We start from the raw sequence: 18,508 nt of genomic DNA, 5'->3' as shown, positions 1-18,508 counted from the left end.
GAGAGACAGAGAGAAAGGTCTTCCTTTTTCCGTTGGTTCACTCCCCCTAATGGCTGCTATGGCCGGCACGCTGCACCAGTCCGAAGCCAGGAGCCGGGTACTTCCTTCCAGTCTCCAATGCGGGTGCAGGGACCCAAGCACTTGGGCCATCCTCCACTGCCTTCCCGGGCCACAGCAGAGAGCTGGACTGGAAGAGGAGCAACCGGGACTAGTACCCGGCACCTCAACCAGGACTAGAAACCGGGATGCCGGTGCCACAGGTGGAAGATTAGCCACGCAAGCCACGGCGCCGGCCCGTATTCTTTTTTAAAGTGTACTTTCCTCTGCAGTGTTTCAAAGGGTCTTCTTATGATTAAAAAAAAAATGGTAAATGCTCATGGTAGAACATTTTGGATGCTTTCAAAAAAGAGCAGTTGGCACGCGTCACTTTGTGCACTGATTTTTCACTTGGCATCACTGTGTCCCAGAGCCATGAGAAGCTCTGAATTTATGTGATTTTCAGTGACCACCTAGCAGTTCAACTTTGGAAGTTCTTCGTTCGTTGTTTTTTTAAAAAGATTTTATTTTTATTTATTTGAAACGCAGAGTTACAGAGGGGGAGAGAGTGAGATCTTCCATTTGCTGGTTCACGCTCCAAAAATGCCACATTGGCTGGGGCTGGGCCAGGCCAAAGCCAGGAGCCAGCAACTCCATCCGGTTCTCCAGCTTGGGTGGGAGGGGCCCAGGGTGGGAGAGGCCCAAGCACTTGGGCCATCTTCTGCTGCTTTCCCTGGCCATAGCAGGGAGCTGGATCAGAAGCGGAGCAGCCAGGACTTGAACTGGCGCCCATATGGGATGCCGGTGCTGCTGATGGAGGACTAACCTACTACGCCACTGTTTTAAACCTGCCGTGGCAGCCGTCCCCGAGCCTTGCTGGACTGGCTGGACTGCCCAGTGTCACTTCAGTGTCTCGTTCTTTCCCTTTTTTTTCAATTATATAGTTTAATTATGTCCTAGGGGCTGGGGGCGTGGCTCGCAGTAAAGGGAAGGAAGACCACCAGAAGTGAACATCAGCTTTTTTTTTTTTTTTTTTTTGACAGGCAGAGTGGACAGTGAGAGAGAGAGACAGAGAGAAAGGTCTTCCTTTGCCGTTGGTTCACCCTCCAATGGCCGCTGCGGCCAGCGCACTGCGGCCAGCGCACCGCGCTGATCCGAAGGCAGGAGCCAGGTGCTTCTCCTGGTCTCCCATGGGGTGCAGGGCCCAAGCACTTGGGGCATCCTCCACTGCACTCCCTGGCCACAGCAGAGAGCTGGCCTGGAAGAGGGACAACCGGGACAGAATCCGGTGCCCCGACCGGGACTAGAACCCGGTGTGCCGGCGCCGCAAGGCGGAGGATTAGCCTAGTGAGCCGCGGTGCCGGCCATGAACATCACCTTTTACGTGTGGTTTTTGGCTTCTGTCGGTCTTGCTGAGCCCCAGCCGTAAGCTCAGGTGTCAGTGCAGTCCTGTCAGCACTTCCATCCTGGAACCGCAGGACGGAGGCTTCCTGTGTAAAAGGGGGCAGGCGGGGGCCTGGCGGGGAGAGGGAGGAGCAGCCTGCTGGGAGGGTTCTGGGACCTCAGCCGCCTGTGGCTGTGGTGACAGCAGGGACTTGCACATCGCTTGAGGCCCACCACAGCTTCGTGAGCACTGGCACCTTTAGCTGTGGTCCTCACGGTAACTCCTGGAGGGGCGTGTGTCCTGAGGCTCACTTCTTACCGAAGGTGTCCCAGGGGTTACCCAAGGTCGCCTGCACGCTGGCTAGCAGCAGAAGTGGGATTGGGCTCAGGTTCCCCACCGCCCCCACGCAGGGACTCTGTTTATGCGTGGCCCGTGGTGATATACCTCTGCCATACACCTCCATGCGGTGGCGGTGCGGGTGAGTCAGCCAGGCGCCCAGGGCCTCTGACAGCAGGGCCCTTGTGCCTTCGCCTTCCTCGTGCTGGGCTGGAGGAGCAGGCAGCCGTGCCAGAGCCGCCCCTGCAGCCTGGGGCTTCCCTCTGCGCCCGCGCTCCCCTCGGATGCCCCGCGCCCTTTCTTGGGCTCAGCGCTCCTGCTCTTTGTTCCCCTTGAGGGAACTTCCGATTTCAGTGTCCCCCGAGCCCTAAGTCTGATCTGTCTTGCCTTTGCTCTGCCAATGGCCTCGCCTGCTCTCCCTCCCTCCGCCCCTCCTTCATCCCCTCTGCCCCTGCCACTCCTCCTCCTTCCCCGTGCCTCCTTCCTGTCCATCAAAGCGCCGTCAGCCTCTCCCCAGGCCCAGTAAGGTTCAGTAGATGTCACACATGCGAAAGTAGGAAACTCAATATTTTCTATGACAAATACGCTACTAGGTTTTCAATGATATTTAGAAATTTTCAAGCGGAAAGTGTATATGTATAAATGTATACGCATATATGCACATATTTACTTAATTTTTTCAAAGAGTTAGGGAGAGACAGATCTTCCATCCGCTGGTTCACTCCCCAGGTGGCCACAGCCCTTGAAATCTCCGGTTTAAAAACACCCCCATGGACCTTGCAATGGAAAGGAGTCTGGCTGTGGACGGTCCCTTGAAGCTGCCAGGGCCCCAGCCAGAAGTCGGGACTTAAGGCACAGCCAACAGCAGACCTCGTGTGGGGCTGGACAAGCCAGGTGCAAAAGTGATTGACCTGTGAGACTGAGACCAGAGCAGATTTCCCTCCACACGATCAGGCCTGGAAAGGCCAAGGCCACGCTGGATCATTTTATTTTTTAGTTTACTGGGGAGGCAGAGAGATGGAGACAGAGAGGGGAGAGGATCTTTCTTCCATTGGTTCATTCCCCTGAATGCCTGCAGTAACCATGGCTGGCCAGGCTGGAACTGGGAGCTGGGAGTCCAGTCTGGGTCCTCGCTCCGGGGTCTGTGTTAGCAGGAAGCTGGAGTCAGGAGCCAGTGCCAGGTGTCAAACCCAGCCACTCGGATGGGGGTCGCAGGCAGGGAGGATGCTGGGCCGAATGCCTGCTCCTGCTTTCTGCGTAGATGTAATAAGTGCCATTCAGTGTTATTTCCCAGGATTGAGCCGTGCACAGATCTGTCCAGAGATGGCTCTGAGAATGTCTGAGCCGGCGCTCAGAAAGGAGATGGGAAGAGAAGGTGACTGACCCATGAGAGAGAGAGGAGACCTGAGCACACGTGGACTCGGCGCAGGCAGGCCTGGAGAGGTGGCAGTCGTCCTGGGTGTCCCCTCCGATGGCATTCCAGAGCAGATCTTACCTTGGAAGTCCTGCCTGTGGCCTCACCGGGCCTGGTTCAGGGTTGAGGATCGGAGTGGTGGGAGGCAGAGCAGGAAGCTGCACATCTTGCTTAGAAGGCACTGAAGGAGCGGTGAGAAGCCGTGAGGGTCTCGCTAGTACGTTGCACGTGAGGGAGGAGGAACTTGCCCAGTGGCTCAGAACCTCTAAGTCTCCATTCCTCAAGTGCAGGGGGTGGGCAGCATTTGAAGACTGAGGAATATCTCGTAGCCTTCAGTCCTGCAAGTCCCAGCCACGCAGGGAGCTTTTGTAGTGGGGGAGGAGTTAAGAAGCTTGCTCCAACCCTCCTTCATGATTTTCTCAACTCTCTTTCCAAGACTGACTTTATTTATTTGAAAGGCAGAGTTGTGGAGAGAGAGGGAGAGACAGAGAAAGAGAGAAAGCTTCCATCTGCTGGTTCACTTCTCAGGTGGCCACAATGGCCAGGACTGGGACAGACTGAAGCCAGGAGCCTGGAGCTTCCTCTGGGTCTCCCATGTGGGTACAGGGACCCAAGCATTTGGGCCATCTTCTGCTTTTCCAGCACATCAGCAGGGAGCTGGATTGGAAGTGGAGCAGCCAGGACTCAAACTGGGGCCCATATGGGATAGTGGTGCTGCAGGCAGCAGCTTAACCCGCTACGCCACAGTGCTGCTCCCCTTCATGCTTTGATACGGTAGTATTAGCCTGTTTGAGAAAAACCCTTACAAGGAGCATTAGAAAAAACTGAGACGTTGGCTGGAAATTCTAAATAGCACTGAACGGTAGCGTTTCCACGTGCTGCCCGTGAGACCTCACTGTCTGCGTGGTTTTCACACTCATGAAGTCACATCTAGACTTCTCCAGTGGGTGTTTACCTGGTGCTTTCTCGTCTTCTTCACGTCTCCATTTCCTTACATTTAAATATTCTGGCGTGAGGTAGGGATCTGACTTCCCTATTTCTTCCGAAGTCAGCAAGTTATCCTGACCTTACAGCCCCCTAAGTCAGTGTTTCCCCACTTTGACATCCAGCTTTCAAACAGCCGGTGCCAGGTACCTTACCTGCCCAGACCTCCACCACTCAGCAGTTGGGCCTTCTGGATTCTTGGCAAGGCCACATCTGGGCCTTTGCCTGGTGGTCCCCTGGCCTGCCAGTGGCCTGGTTTGCACAGAAGATCTTGTAGCCATTTGAGCACTTTGTCTTACTGTGTCATGGCTGCTGAAAATTCATGGAAAAGGAGGAAAAGCAAGGCATTAGTGCTTGTAGTAAAACACAAGTGTAAATATAGCACAGTTGAGACAGGGAGCTTGTTCCGGTCTCCTAGAAGTGGCAAGCTTTTCTGCTTAGGGTGTGACTCTGCAGGAGAGAAACCCACACGCTGAGAGGGGCCTGGACAAAGTGCCCCTGTGGTCTCAGACCTCAGGTCTGCCTCTGCCACCCCTCCCCGGGACAAGATCCTGCCCAGATCTGTGCTGCCATGTCGCTGTGGCTCCTACCTGTGTGGCGCGATTACCAGGGACCATGGTCACATGTCTGGATGCCTGCTTCCTGCCGTGGGCTCTGAGCCCCACAGGTGGCCAGACCATACCCTTTTATCTCACAGTCGTGTGTCTAGGGACAGGCATAAAGGAAGCCGTCTGTAGATAACGGCTGATCTTTGTTCCTGTTTGCCCTGCCGGCAACCAAGGCTTCATCTATATTTGTTCATTGTTTAAGGCAGATAATATTGGCCCCAAATATGCTTTATCTTGGCTTCCATGTATAGACATAATGTGCCCAACATAGAAATAAGATACCCCTGGGGCCAGCGTCGTGGCATGCAGTGTTAAACTGCTGCCTGTGATGCCAACATCCCTTGTGGGCACCGGTTCAAGTCCCAGTTGCTCCACTTCCCCCGATCCAGCTCCCCGATAATGTCCTGTGGATGCAGAGGAGGGTGACCCAGGTGCTTGAGCCCCTGCACCCATATGTGTGGGAGACCTGGAGGAAGCAGGCCAGTAGGGCATCTTTTGGAGTTGGGGTCTACACGCCCCTTGTTCTTGGTTGGTTTAGAGCTGGAACCAGGGCCTTGGCTGAGTGCGTCCTGCGGCTGCCCTGGCTCAGGTCTGTCCATGCACACTTTCTGTGTCATTGTATGCGGACAGCAGTGCATACACATGCAAAGGTATCTGTTTGTTGATTTGTTTGTTATGTTTTGTTTTCATTTGAAAAACATATGAGGACACTTTAAAAAGTTTGTGGAGAAATAGAATTAAAGGTAAGTTTGGGGGCTGGCGCTGTGGTATAGTGGGTAAAACTCCGGCCTGCAGTGCTGGCATCCCATATGGGTGCCAGTTCAAGTCCCAGCTGCTCCTCTTCCGATCCAGCTCCCTGCTAATGGCCTGGGAAAGCAGCAGAGGATGGCCCAGGTACTTGTGTTCCTGTCAGCCACGTGGGAGACCTGAGTGGAGTTCCAGGCTCCTGGCTTCAGCCTGGCTCCTCCCTGGCTGTTAAGGCCATTTGGAGAGTGAACCAGTAAATGGAAGATCGATCTCTATCTTTCTGTCACTCTGTTTTTTGTATGAATGAATGATTTGATTAAGTCTTTTTAAAAGTTTATTTTGGTGCAAAAAAATCTTGAAATCCATGTACAGGGACTGGTGCTGTGGAGGTAGGCTAAGCCTCCTCCTGCGGTGCTGGCATCCCATGTGGGTGCCGGTTCGAGTCCTGGCTGCTCCTCTTCCAATCCAACTCTCTGCTATGGCCTGGGAAAGCAGTGGAAGATGGGCCAAGTGCTTGGGTCCCTGCACCCACATGGTCTTCCGGCCATTTAGGGAGTGAACCAGTGGATGGAAGACCTCTCTCTCTCTCTGCCTCTGCCTCTGTCTATCTATAACTCTGCATCTCAAGTAAATTTAAAAAAAAAAAATCCAATCCATGTGTAGTTTTTTTTTTTTTTAGATTTATTTTATTTATTTGAAAGAGTTACAGAGAGAGGAAGAGACAGAGAGAGAAATCTTCCATCCTCTGGTTCACTCCCCAGTTGGCCACAACTGCCAGAGCTGGGCTGATTTAAAGCCAGGAGCCAGGAGCCTCTTCCGGGTCTCCCACGTGGGTGCAGGGGCCCAAGGACTTGGGCCACCCTCTACTGCTTTCCCAGGCCAGAGCAGAGAGCTGGATTGGAAGTGGAGCAGCTGGGGCTAGAACTGGCACCTGTATGGGATGCCAGCGCTTCAGGCCAGGGCTTTAACCCGCTGCACCACAGTGCCGGCCCCCCTTTTTTTTTAATGTAATTTTTTCATAATACATGTTTTGCATGACCTTTTCTTTGCAAGATTCCTCTATGCAAGGATTTAAAAAAAAATTTGCACCAAAATAAACTTTGAATCCCATTTTCCATGAACTTTTTGAAGCACCATCCTGCAGTTTGGGAGGAAATGTGCAGTCCGTAGCCCTTCTGCTCCGTATCTGCCTCTGTTGTAATGTCAGGGTGTCATCTTGTGATTTGTGTATGTGCATTTTTTTAAGATTTATGTATTTATTTGAAAGTCAGGGCTAGAGAGAGTTCTTCGATCTGCTGGTTCACTCCCCAAATGGCCATAACAGCCAGAGCTGGGCCAATCTGAAGCCAGGAGCCTGGAACTGCATCCTAGTCTCCCACGTGGATGGCAGGGGTGCAAGCACCCGGGCTATCTTCCACTGCTTTCCCAGGCCACAGCAGAAAGCTGGGTCAGAAGTGGAGCAGCTGGGACGTGAACCAGTGCCCATATGGGATGCCGGCACTGTAGGCAGCAGCTTTACCCGTGTGGCTTAGCGCTGGACCCTGCATGTGCATTGCTGACATTGACTTTTGTGTCCTGCTTTGTTCCCCCTAGATAACCTTACTGTTGGTTGACTAAAATACTGTACATGGGTAGCGAGCCTGCTCTGTTCAGTTCAATTCAAGAAGCGTTTAGGAAGGAACACCAGGGCTGGGCAGGTGTGCCTCCTGACACCGTGCAGAGAGCACCGGGTCCGCAGTTGTGAAGCTCTTGGTGGAATCTGTGGCCTCTCTCCCCGTCTCAGCAAGAGGAGTCAGGAAGACTGTCCAGTTATTGACTAGCTTGCGGCTTCGTTTATGCAGCAAACCTGTAAAGGCGTCTACCTGCCACGCGCTGTTCCGTGTGCTGCTGGAGGTCCCTCTGCGGACCAGAATGAACGAATGCAGGGGCTGCTCTGGTGATGGGTGACGACGGCCCGGGCGAGGGGCCGCTCCTTGACAGGGTCAGTGACATTTGAGGCGTGAGCGGTGCAGCTGTCAGGGGAAAAGTTTTCCCTGGCAAAGGGATCCTCAGCTGCAGAAGCCCCAAGGCTAGAGTGTGCTTGGTGTTTTCAAGGAATAGCAAAGAGCCAATGCAACAGGAGGTGTGCAGGGTGAGGGCAGGGTGGGCAGGGGAGAGGACGTGGAGGGTCTCCCTGGTCACGCCGGGGTAGGAGTGAGGGCAGGGTGGGCAGGGGAGAGGACGTGGAGGGTCTCCCTGGTCACGCCAGGGTAGGAGTGAGGGCAGGGTGGGCAGGGGAGAGGACGTGGAGGGTCTCCCTGGTCACGCTGGGGTAGGGGTGAGGTGGAGGGGACGGCGTTCCCGGAGCAAGCTGGGCACCGAGGAGCAGCACTGAGGGTCTGACTTGGGCTTTGCTCCTGCCTCCTCTCCCTCCTCTGGTTCCCACCTTTGCCGCCCTCGGTGAGTGACAGAGAAGTGTCCCAGAGGCTGGAACGTCCCCCAGGCAGCACGTGTGCCGACGTGCTCACTCCCCGTGTGTGAATGTGGAGCCACAGAACCCGCAGCCGAGGAGCGGCCCACCAAGGACTTCCCTGTTCTTCCAGCTCGTTAGAGGCGGCTGCTCCTCTCTGAAAAGAATGACCAAATAGGTTTTCAAATTGCATGAAAAAAAAAAATACACTATCCACTGGCCGTGGCTAACCTAGTTCGAGTTACCCAGTCTGTTAACATTCAGCCTGCTTCAACTTCTGACAGCATAGAAGGCAGATTTTTGGGGGGCCGTTATGGTGGTAATGGTCTTTCGAGGCATGGCAGGGGATTGGGTTTGGGGAGGGGGGATAACCTAATTATAATCTTCCTTGAATTGCTTTAGGGTTAGATCTGTCACATGCTGAAGTTAGATCCCATTAGCAGGCTTAAAACATTCGTTTCTGAAAGAACAAACTGTTACAGGTTGCTGGGGCTAATTGATGTCTTTTGTTTCCTTTCTGTCGCAGGAGGAGACATCCCAGCTCTCCCAGATCGGGAGGGAAAATATGGAATGCATTTTCCCGCTGACTGAACACAACCCAATGAGCTGGACTGACAGCCGCTTGAAAACCAGCAGTTAGCAGTTTGTTTGGGCTCCAACGTGGCCCAGCACGTTCCAGAGCACACGCGCTGTTTACGGGGACTCTCGGCCTTAACCACGTTTGTCACCTGCAGCTTTGTGTAAAATAACTCCTGCAAGAGAGAAGGAGTGCCCGGAGCCCACTGTGTCAGCATGGCCATGGAGGAGTACCTGTGGATGGTGATCTTGGGTTTTATCATAGCTTTCATCCTGGCGTTCTCTGTTGGGGCGAATGACGTTGCCAATTCGTTCGGCACAGCCGTGGGATCCGGCGTGGTGACCTTGAGGCAGGCATGCATCTTGGCTTCGATCTTTGAAACCACCGGCTCCATGTTGTTGGGAGCCAAAGTGGGCGAGACCATCCGCAAAGGCATCATTGATGTGAACCTGTACAACGAGACCGTAGAGACGCTTATGGCCGGAGAAGTCAGCGCCATGGTTGGTGAGTAGCCGCCTCCTGGGCTCCCGGCGGGAGGCGTGCCCTGCCCCGGCCTTCCTCCACTACCTGTGCCTTATCCATCAGTGTGATCTCTGCTTTCCTGTTCATCAAGAGTGAGTTTGATGTTTCAGACTCGCCGTCTTATATAGTTGCATTCTGATTTTTATTTGATTTAAAAAAAAGTGTTCAAAAACCAAGCAAACATTTTATTTTCCCAGGTTGTTGGCAGACCCACCTACCAAGATGGATTTTGGCTAAGTGAACACTTTTCATAAAGTACAAAAAGAAGGGGTTGTTGGATAGCCTGCAGTTGCTCTAGACTTCTTTCAGAGTTATTCAGGAAATAATTTGTCTAAGTGATTGCGCTCTAAAGGCTTACGTGTGAATTGCCTTGAAGGTTGATTTCTATTTTTTTCCAGGATTTCTCTGAATTAGGATGCAGTGTTTTGAAAATTTGAGGTCAGAAAACAGTATTTACTAATTTAGTTTGTATTCTCGGTGTAAGTTGTACAGCTGTCACCAAATGAGACTTAATTAGATGCTTGTGTTTCAAGAAATTCTGGCCTTCAGCATCTGTAATCCCTTCCTTGGCTTTTGCTTTGATTTTTTTTAATCCCTGCCTCTGGGAGCTCCACTTGGTGTGTTTGTTTTATTTCCAGCCAAAAGGTAGTCTGTTGGTCACCTGTCTGTCTGGCCTGTGATTGGTAGTTGCAAGTTGTCTACATATTGAGGTGAGTGAACCATGCTGATAAGCAGATTGGTCAGCCAGGCTGATGTCTCCCTCACCAAGGGGACCCAGAGGACCGCCGATTGAAGCTCAGTGGAGGTGTTTCCCTTCCTGCCCTGGAGCGAGCTGCAGAGAAAAACTCCAGGCAGGGGCAGATAGTGGTAGAATGGGCACCTCTGTGGCATAGCGGGCTAAGCCACTGCCTGCAGTGCCGGCATCCCATGTGGGCGCTGGTTCGAGTCCCAGCTGCTCCTCTTCCGATCCAGCTCTCTGCTGGAAGATGACCCAAGTCCTTGGGCCCCTGTACCCGTGTGGGAGACCCAGAAGAAGCTCCTGGCTCCTGGCTTCAGCAAGGCCCAGTCCTGGCCATTGCAGCCATGTGGGGAGTGAACCAGCAGATGGAAGCTCTCTCCATCTGCTCTCTCTGTCTCTCTCTAATTCTTTCAAATAAATAAATCTTAAACAGAAATTCCAGGCAGGAAGACGGGAGTACAGCTGACGTCATGTCCATCAGGCAACCTTGTCAGCTCTCAGCAGGCTCCTCCCTTTGTAGGCAGAGTCCTGCCCCGCAGGTAAGATGCTGTGCCCCAGGGACGCAGCTGCGTGCCACAGGTCTCTGGGTGATTAGGCTGCCAGTGTCGAGACCGTGGGGCCCCTGGCGATCTTGGGCAGCACGTGAGTTTGAGGAGTTGAGGAGCAGGCCAGCGTCCGCGCGGCTGTGTGCTCCCACACGCGGCCGGCTGGCTGCTCCTGTTACCTGGCCGCGTGAAGATGTCAGGAGTGGGGCCGCCGTCTCGATCCCAGCAGCTGTTGAGATCGCTGAGTGTTTTCTGACCTCCTTGGAGGACGTGTTTCTCAGCACGGTCGGCAGCACTGAAATCACCCTTAGAAGACAGCTTCGTTTGTCACGCTCACCCTCGATGGTCGTGCTGGACACCTGCGATTCCAGCTGAAATTCACCTTGTTCCAGTAAAGATGGTGTAGGCAAGGTGTGTGCGGGAATTTCAGAGGTCCAGCCTTGACAGAAGTCCTTTCCATTGGGGGGTGGTGGCTGTACTCCGCAGAGTGATGGCGTAAGACACAGAACGCTTTGGGGTCAGAGTTCACGGGCGCTGCTGAGGTCCGATGAGGACAGCCAACGGCTCATCTGCTTTCCCCGTCCCGGCACCTGCGTGCCGGCTCTCTCCAAGAGACACAAAGACGCTGACCAGCTGGGGTTGGGGTTTAACCAAAGCAGTTTGGGGTTTTGCTCGAATAACTGTGGTGTTGTTTGCTTTGGTTTCTTTCTGGCGTGTGGCTAGGTGATTCCCAAAGCCCACCTTGTCCAGGATTTGTGTGCACTTCCCAGGTGTCCTTGCGAAGGGGAGCTGTGCAGGTTGAGGATGGTGGTGTCACAATGATTGGCCCAAGCCAGCACACGCTCTGTTCACGCACCCGACTCCTCCCGGTCTTTCTCTCGAAATCCAGCCTCCGAGTTCTCCTGCCCCTTGTCTCTCCCCACCCTTCTATCCTGTTCTGTTCTCTCCTTGCTCTTCTTCCTCCAGAAACCGCTCCCCGAGCCTGCGGGCCTCTGTGCCTCGCGATGCTGAGAGGTCAGACTGGGTCGGGTGGGAGACTGACCGTCCCCTGAACTGCCGCTCCGGCTCAGCTCCTGAGACGCACGCCTGGCCCGAGGCCAACAGGCGGTCCGCTCCGTGTGGAAGCAGAGCTCCCCTGAGAATTCACAGCCCACACCAGCACACACAGGCCGTCTTCTTGAGCCACTGTGCAAGGCGCACAGCCCTCCAAAGCACCCTCCGCCCCCGCGCATCCTCCACCTTCTCCGCACCTGCCTCTACCTCCCCGTCCCCGCTGCACCTGGCCCTGCCCGTGTCCACACTTCCCTAGCTTAAGTCTCACCCTCACCCCACACCTCATCCCTTTCTTCCATCAGGTGCGATGATCTGCGGTAATCTTTTTATTGTTGTTACAATTTTTATTTATTTGAGAGGCAGAGTTAGAGACAGAGACAGAGAGAGAGAGACAAAGAAGTCTTCCATCCGCTGATTCACGCCTGTAGTGGCCGCAATGGCCGGAGCTGGACCCATCTGAACTCAGGATCTCCCATGCGGGTGGCTGGGAAAGCACCACTGCTTTCCCAGGCCGTAGCAGAGAGCTGGGTCAGAGGCAGAGCAGCCGGTGCCCATGTGGGATGCCGGTGCCGCTGGCAGAGGCTTAACCACAGCGCCGGCCCCAGGGTGCCATGATCTTACATGGAAAACAGCGAGGGAGGCCTCGCTGTTCTTTGACAGTAATTCAGTGCAGAGGTTAAAGAGACGCCCACTGTAGGTCTCCGTGCCCCTCTCCCAGCGGCTGTCTCCCTCCCGCTGCGGCTGTCTCCCTCCTCGCTCTCGCAGGCGGTCCCCACGCCCCCACCTGTCCTCACAGACTCCCTGCTGCAGGACGCGTCCTCTGAAGTCAGCCACACAGAGCATGGAGGCTTTGAGGACGGAAGCAAGTTTATCCCACTCCCTTCCATCCCCAGGCTATTTTAATGTTTGTAAGAATATAAATCACAGAGTGTGGTGTTCAGCTGGCGGCTCGGGGCTCTATTTTTAAAACAGCCGTTCCCCCGGGGCCAGCCGGGCTCAGATGCCGAGCTGAAGGAATTCTCCCCGGGGACTCCTCGGTGCTGCCGCGGAACCTGTTCCCCGGCTGGCAGCACAGGACTGGTGACACCGCTCCACTTCTCCTCCCGGCATGCTTTGCAGCCAGACCCCAGGTCACAGCTGGCCTCAAAGGTCAGCATGCCCACCCCTCGCCCACGCAGCTGTCCCCATAGCCTCACGCACTGGGACCCTCACCACCAACAGTGATCCTTCCCCAACTCAGAAATCTTTGAAGGAAATGGGGGCCGGCTTGCATTTGCGTCCGCAGCCAAGCAACCAGGCTTCCAGAATTAACGTCCGGGATTGATCCACACTCCTGGCTTATCAGCCGGGCCCTTTATTCCCTGCAGTTCCGGGTGAGCCTTTCAACAACTCTCCCTGCAAGTGAGCCCTCCCAGCTGCCGCTCTTCCCACTCCCTGTGCGAGTCCCCGACGTGACCTGGAGCCGGGAGAAAGCCTAAGCCCAGCGGTGGAATTGAGGCGAAGAGACGCAAAGCCGGAACCGAGGGTGCCTCCCAGCAGGCAGAATGGAGCCTGCGAGCAGAGGGCAGGGGCCAGGCCGCAGGGCCAGTCGGGGTCATCGTCACAGTTACTTCTCGGACAAGAAGAAAATCAGGGAGCGGTGTGGTGTTGAACCCTGGCACACAGGCTGCAAGACGCAAGACCTCCTTCCAGGATACCTACTGCCTCCACTCCCTGTAGTCCCTGGAGCCTCCCCTCTCCTGCCTCATTTTGGCCAAACCTCACGACAGAGATTGATTGATTTGAAAAGCAGAGTTACAGAGAGAGAGATATCTTCCATCCACTGGTTCACGCCCCAGATGCTCACAATGGCTGGCACTGGGACTGGTGCAGGCTGAAGCCAGGAGCCTGGAACTCCACCCGGGTCTCCCACACGGGTGCAGGGGCCCAAGCACTTGGGCCATCTGCCGCTGCTGTCCCAGGCCATATCAGGGAGCTGGATTGGAAGTGGAGCAGCTGGGACTCGACCCAGTGCCTGTGTGAGATGCCAGTGTTGCAGGTGGCAGCTTCCGCTGCTGTGCCACAATGCCGGGCCCCTAATTTTGTGCTTTTTATTTATTTATTTTTTGGTCCAGACCTCAGTGCACAGAAAAGCAAATCCCCGGGCGATGCTGGAACGGAGAGCAGCCCCCGACTGCCATCCCCGGGGGCCGGTGTGAGGCTCTGGACTCTGGGGTAACTCTCGCTGCTCTTCCCGTCCGCAGGTTCGGCGGTGTGGCAGCTGATTGCGTCGTTCCTGAGGCTGCCCATCTCTGGCACCCACTGCATCGTAGGCGCCACCATAGGATTCTCGCTCGTCGCCATCGGCACGAAAGGCGTGCAGTGGATGGAGCTCGTCAAGATTGGTAATTGCCATTTTCTTTTACCTGTGAGGAGGAAAGTTTACGTGCTTTAGAGTAAGTTGTATCCAAAGTGATTTTTTCATCGGGTTTCCCCCACTTCAAATGCTAAGCTTTATTTATTTATTTTAATAAGGACATGATCCTGGGTTATAAGCCAGCATACCATATACTAGACTCAACATATTTTTTTTTTTAAGATTTGTTTATTGCCGGCGCCGCGGCTCACTGGGCTAATCCTCCACCTAGCGGCGCCGGCACACCGGGTTCTAGTCCCGGTCGGGGCGCCGGATTCTGTCCCGGTTGCCCCTCTTCCAGGCCAGCTCTCTGCTGTGGCCAGGGAGTGCAGTGGAGGATGCCCCAAGTGCTTGGGCCCTGCACCCCATGGGAGACCAGGAAAAGCACCTGGCTCCTGGCTCCTGCCATCGGATCAGCGCGGTGCGCTGGCCGCAGTGCACTGGCCGCAGCGGCCATTGGAGGGTGAACCAACGGCAAAAAGGAAGACCTTTCTCTCTGTATCTCTCTCTCACTGTCCACTCTGCCTGTCAAAAAAAAAAAAAAAAAAAAAGATTTGTTTATTTATTTGAAATGCAGAGTTATGGAGAGGCAGGGCGGGGGGAGGTGTCTTCCATCCGCTGGTTCACTGCCCAATTGGCCACAATGGCCGGAGCTGAGCTGATCTGAAGGCAGGATCCAGAAGCTTCTTCCAGGTCTCCCATGCGGGTGCAGGGCCTCAAGGACTTGGGCCCTCTTCTGCTGCTTTCCCAGGCCATAGCAGAGAGCTGGATCAGAAGTGAAGCAGTCGGGTCTCAAATTGGCGTCCATATGGGATGCCGGCACTGCAGGCGGTGGCTTTGTCCACTACACCACAGTGCTGGCCCCAGACCCAACTTTTTTTTTTTAAAGATTTATTTATTTATTTATTTGAAAGACAGAGATACAGAGAGAAAAGGGGGGCGGGGGAGAGAGAGAGAGAGAGAAAGATCTTCCACTCTCTGATTCACTCCCTAAATGGTCATAATGGCTGGGACTGGGACTGGGACTGGTCCATACCGAAGCCAAGAGCCTGGAACTCCTTCTGGGTCTCCCACATGGGTGCAGGGGCCCAAGGATTTGGGCCCTCTTCTAATGCTTTCCTGGGCCATTAGCAGGGAGCTGGATCAAAGTGGAACAGCTGGGACTTGAACTGGTGCACACATAGAATGCCGGCACTGCAGACAGCTTAGCCTTCTACGCCACAGTGTTGGCCCCTTCGGATGTTAAGCTTTAGAAGAGCTGGTATGGGGAGTGCATTTTCCCTTTGAAGTCCTGTTAGTGGAGATTGTGAGAGCTGTTATGTGCGGGCGTCTTTAACCTCTGCTCTCATCAGCTTTGAAAACCAGAATCTGTTTGTTCTTCCCAAGCATGAGAGCAGTGAGTTGGACTGAACCCAGTCTGGACGTCATAGAAAGACTGGGCCCCAGGAAGGTCTGAGAGCTCACAGTCAGGGAGGGAGCGTCAAAGGGAGCCAGCGGCACGTCTGCACCTCACTCTGCTCGTGAGGTCCCATCTGCCCCTAGCGGCAGGGAGGCCCCCAGGAAAGTGGCCAGGTCCCAGGCCTCTGGAGGAGTGGTTCTCAGCTCCAGCTGCACTTCCCAATCACCTGGGCACACAATGGAAAAACGCCAGTGTGCCGAGCTCCCTCCAAACCCTTGAGTAGCCCAGAACCCTGGGGGTGGTAAGAGCTTAGCTCCCCAGGGGCCCCCGTGTGCCCCCAGAGTAGGGAACACAGAGGCCGAAGGGAGAGGCAGGAGTGAGAGCACCAGCAGGCCTTGGAGGTGACCTGTGGGACACGCGCTGATGAGGAGGGCCTGCTCCGGGGCTGATCCGGGCGCAGCCGGGCGCTTGGCCGCTGCTCCCATCTGGAGTGCGGCCGCACCGCGTGACGTCAGCCAGGCATTAAGGCCAATGACTGTGGGCACATTCATTAGTGTGTGCTGATTGCTGGTTATCATCGTCTTATGTGAATCTGACCTTGATTACGTATGGATTTTGACATTCATTAGATTTTTCTTCAATTATTCAGTTGCTTCTTGGTTTATATCTCCACTCTTATCTGGTTTCATGTCTGGCGTGCTGTTCATACTGATCAGAATTTTCATCCTTAAAAAGGTAAGTGAGGCGATTTTTGTATTATCATTATTATTATTATTATTATTATTAAACTTTAGAGCTAACGCAGGTCCTACTCAGTAGGAATGAATGGTGGGGGGGTGGGAGGAATAATTGTATTTGTACATCATTGGTTTTGGTTTTTGTTTTGTTTTTTAGAAAGAACCTTTTTTTTTTAAAGATTTATTTATTTATTTGAAAGTCAGAGTTACACAGAGAGAGGAGAGGCAGAGAGAGAGAGAGGTCTTCCATCTGCTGGTTCACTCCCCAGTTGTCTGCAATAGTTGGAGCTGCGTCGATCCCAAGCCAGGATCCAGGAGCTTCTCCGGGTCCCCCATGTGGGTGCAGGGGCCCAAGGACTTGGGCCATCTTCTACTGCTTTCCCAGGCCACGGCAGATAGCTGGATTGGAAGTGGAGCAGCTGAGACTCGAACTGGTGCCCATATGGGATGCCGGCACTGCAGGCGGTGGCTTTACCCCTCTGCCACAGCACCGACCCCTTATTTGTGCATTGTTAAGGCAACAGCACCCTGGCGTGAGTTAGTAGCTAGAAGGTTACTCACCCAGGGACTACTCCAGAAAACAGAGTTACAGACAGTGTTGCTCAGCTTCAAGATTTCGTATTTTTTTCTTTAAGATTTACTATTTATTTGAAACTTACAAAGAGAAGGGGGAGAGGCAGAAAGAGAGAGAGATCTTCCATCTGCTGGTTCACTCTCCAAGTGGCTGCAGTGACCAGGGCAGAACCAGGCTGAAGCCAGGAGCCAGGAGCTTCTTCCGGGTCTCCCACGTGGGTGGCAGGATTGGCTCCAGGATTTAGTTCACCCATCAGCCTTCCCAGGAATGGTGCTGGCTTCAGGAAGGAAAGGTCGCTGTTTTCTGAATGTTAAACGGGTGGAAGGAGGTGGCGTGCAGACTTTGGAACTGACTGGGATTCCAACAACACGGGAGCAAACAGCGCTCTCCCGTCGTCTGAAGAAGGCAAGCTTGAAGCACTGGCTACTTTGAGGAGAGGATAAGAAGGAAGTAGGCTACTGGGCATACTCACCTGAGACGTAAAACAAGACTCAGCACCAGCGAGGCGAGCCCATTTGCCTCTCAGGCCCGTGGCAGAGACGCCTGCCTTAGACTGTCGCACCACACAGCAGCGCCCCTCGCCCGGGATTTGCTCGTCGTAGTTCCAGTTACCCAGTCAGCCACGGTCTGTACGTACTGAGTGGAGAATCCCAGAAGTTCAATGGCACAGCGTTCTGAGTAGCAGGGTGCAGTCTCCCCCATCCCGCTCGGGCCCCAGCCCTGCCAGGACACAAAGCCTCCCACTGACTCAGTGTTTGCGTGCCGTGTGTGCCACCCACCTGCAAGCCGCTCAGGCAGCCAGCCAGTTCTCAGGGTCGGTGTGCCAGTGCTTGTGTCCAGATAGGCCCTGCGTAAGAGCGCGTGCTGTGTCACGGTCACTCGCCTCGCTGGGGGATCTCCACCCCGTGGGGCTTGTCCCGTCGCGCCATCGCAGGGGGAAGGGTGAGTGCAGTGCACGGAGTTCACGTGGCTTCCAGTCCAGAGCGTTGCGAGCACTGGTCCGTAGCATTATTGCTGTGGTTAAGCCTTTGCTGCACCTGACTTCCAAATTAAACTCCACCCCTGGGACGTGTGTACATCTAGGGAAAAGCAGGCAAGCGCACATTTCCGACCTCAGCATGTTTGTACAAAGTGGAATCAAGAGGTAGGGAGTCTGTTTCCGAGCGGGTCCTTCGGAAGTCCACGGGAGCTGTTTTCATAACACGCGCCGCCCAGGGACTCTTGGGAGACCTTTCGAGAAGCAAGGGTTTCAAAACGCATTGCACCAAAACAAGCTTCGTCTTTTACTTCGGTTTTCCACAGACATTTCCAAGGACCCTGGCGTCTCGGGGTGGGGACTCTCTGAGGTTTGAGGCAGCCGGGGGGGGGGGGCCCTTGGGACGCATGCCCCAGGGAGGAGGGGACCGGCTCCGGCGTTCGCTTGCCCGCACTTCGGGGACACACGTGGACAGGCGGCTCCTCGGCCTTAGCCCTGCCCCGTGCCCCACCGAAGGCGTGTTCCCTTGGAGAAGCGCAAGCATGCCCCCGCCGAGTGCTGCCACCCCCTTCCCCTGGGCGCCAGCCACGCTGATATCTGCTTACGTCTTGGAAGCTGCCACCCCGTCTCGCCTGCCAGCCTCTTCATTTCCTCGATGTGGAATCCGTCCTCGCTGGCACACACACGCCTCCCCAGTCTTCAGGTGTGGCTCCCTGGGCCACCTCCTGGTCTCCTGTCCCCGGCGCTTCCTCCTCGTTGTTGGTGGCACCTTGTGGGCGTCTGTTTCTCCACTCGTTGCTGTTCTGTGACCACCTTGGTCACTTCCGTAGTCCGGTGGCCAGCACTGAGCTGGGCACTGGAAAAGACACTCATTAAATGTTTCAGAGAGAGTGATGGGTGCTGGCCTGGGTGGCAGAGGATGGATGCCTGGGAGGGAGGAGAGGGAGAGGAGGCAGCAGAAGGAGAAAGGAGACAGGGCTCCACCAGATGTTTGCTGTTTGAGGGTTTTTTTAAATTAATTTATTTATTTGAA

The 18,508-nt window shown here is 54.5% G+C and overlaps 1 protein-coding gene across 9 annotated transcripts in view; it reads left to right on the top strand.

Annotated features, from left to right (window-relative positions):
• The window catches only part of SLC20A2 (solute carrier family 20 member 2), a 102,854-nt gene that overhangs the window by 51,743 nt on the left and 32,603 nt on the right, over positions 1–18,508 (top strand). For 8 of the 9 annotated variants that reach the window (XM_089325938.1, XM_051832414.3, XM_089325936.1 and 5 more), the window contains 3 exons: positions 8,485–9,039; positions 13,638–13,778; positions 15,838–15,923. Coding sequence is in view for 6 of the 9 variants with exons in the window: in XM_051832414.3 (XP_051688374.2) it covers positions 8,751–9,039; positions 13,638–13,778; positions 15,838–15,923 (516 nt within the window). In the remaining 3 variants the exon portion in view is untranslated. Of the gene's footprint in view, positions 1–7,350; positions 7,491–8,484; positions 9,040–13,637; positions 13,779–15,837; positions 15,924–18,508 lie in introns of those variants that run through there. The other variant, XM_089325937.1, reaches the window with a different exon arrangement.

The sequence above is a fragment of the Oryctolagus cuniculus genome, chromosome 2 (assembly GCF_051225735.1).
Source record: "Oryctolagus cuniculus isolate XC-2025 breed Fujian yellow rabbit chromosome 2, ASM5122573v1, whole genome shotgun sequence".
In the NCBI taxonomy this organism is placed as follows: Eukaryota; Metazoa; Chordata; class Mammalia; order Lagomorpha; family Leporidae; genus Oryctolagus; species Oryctolagus cuniculus.
The sequence above is the reverse complement of the archived record's forward strand: the minus strand, read 5'-3'. Positions and strand labels throughout refer to the sequence as shown.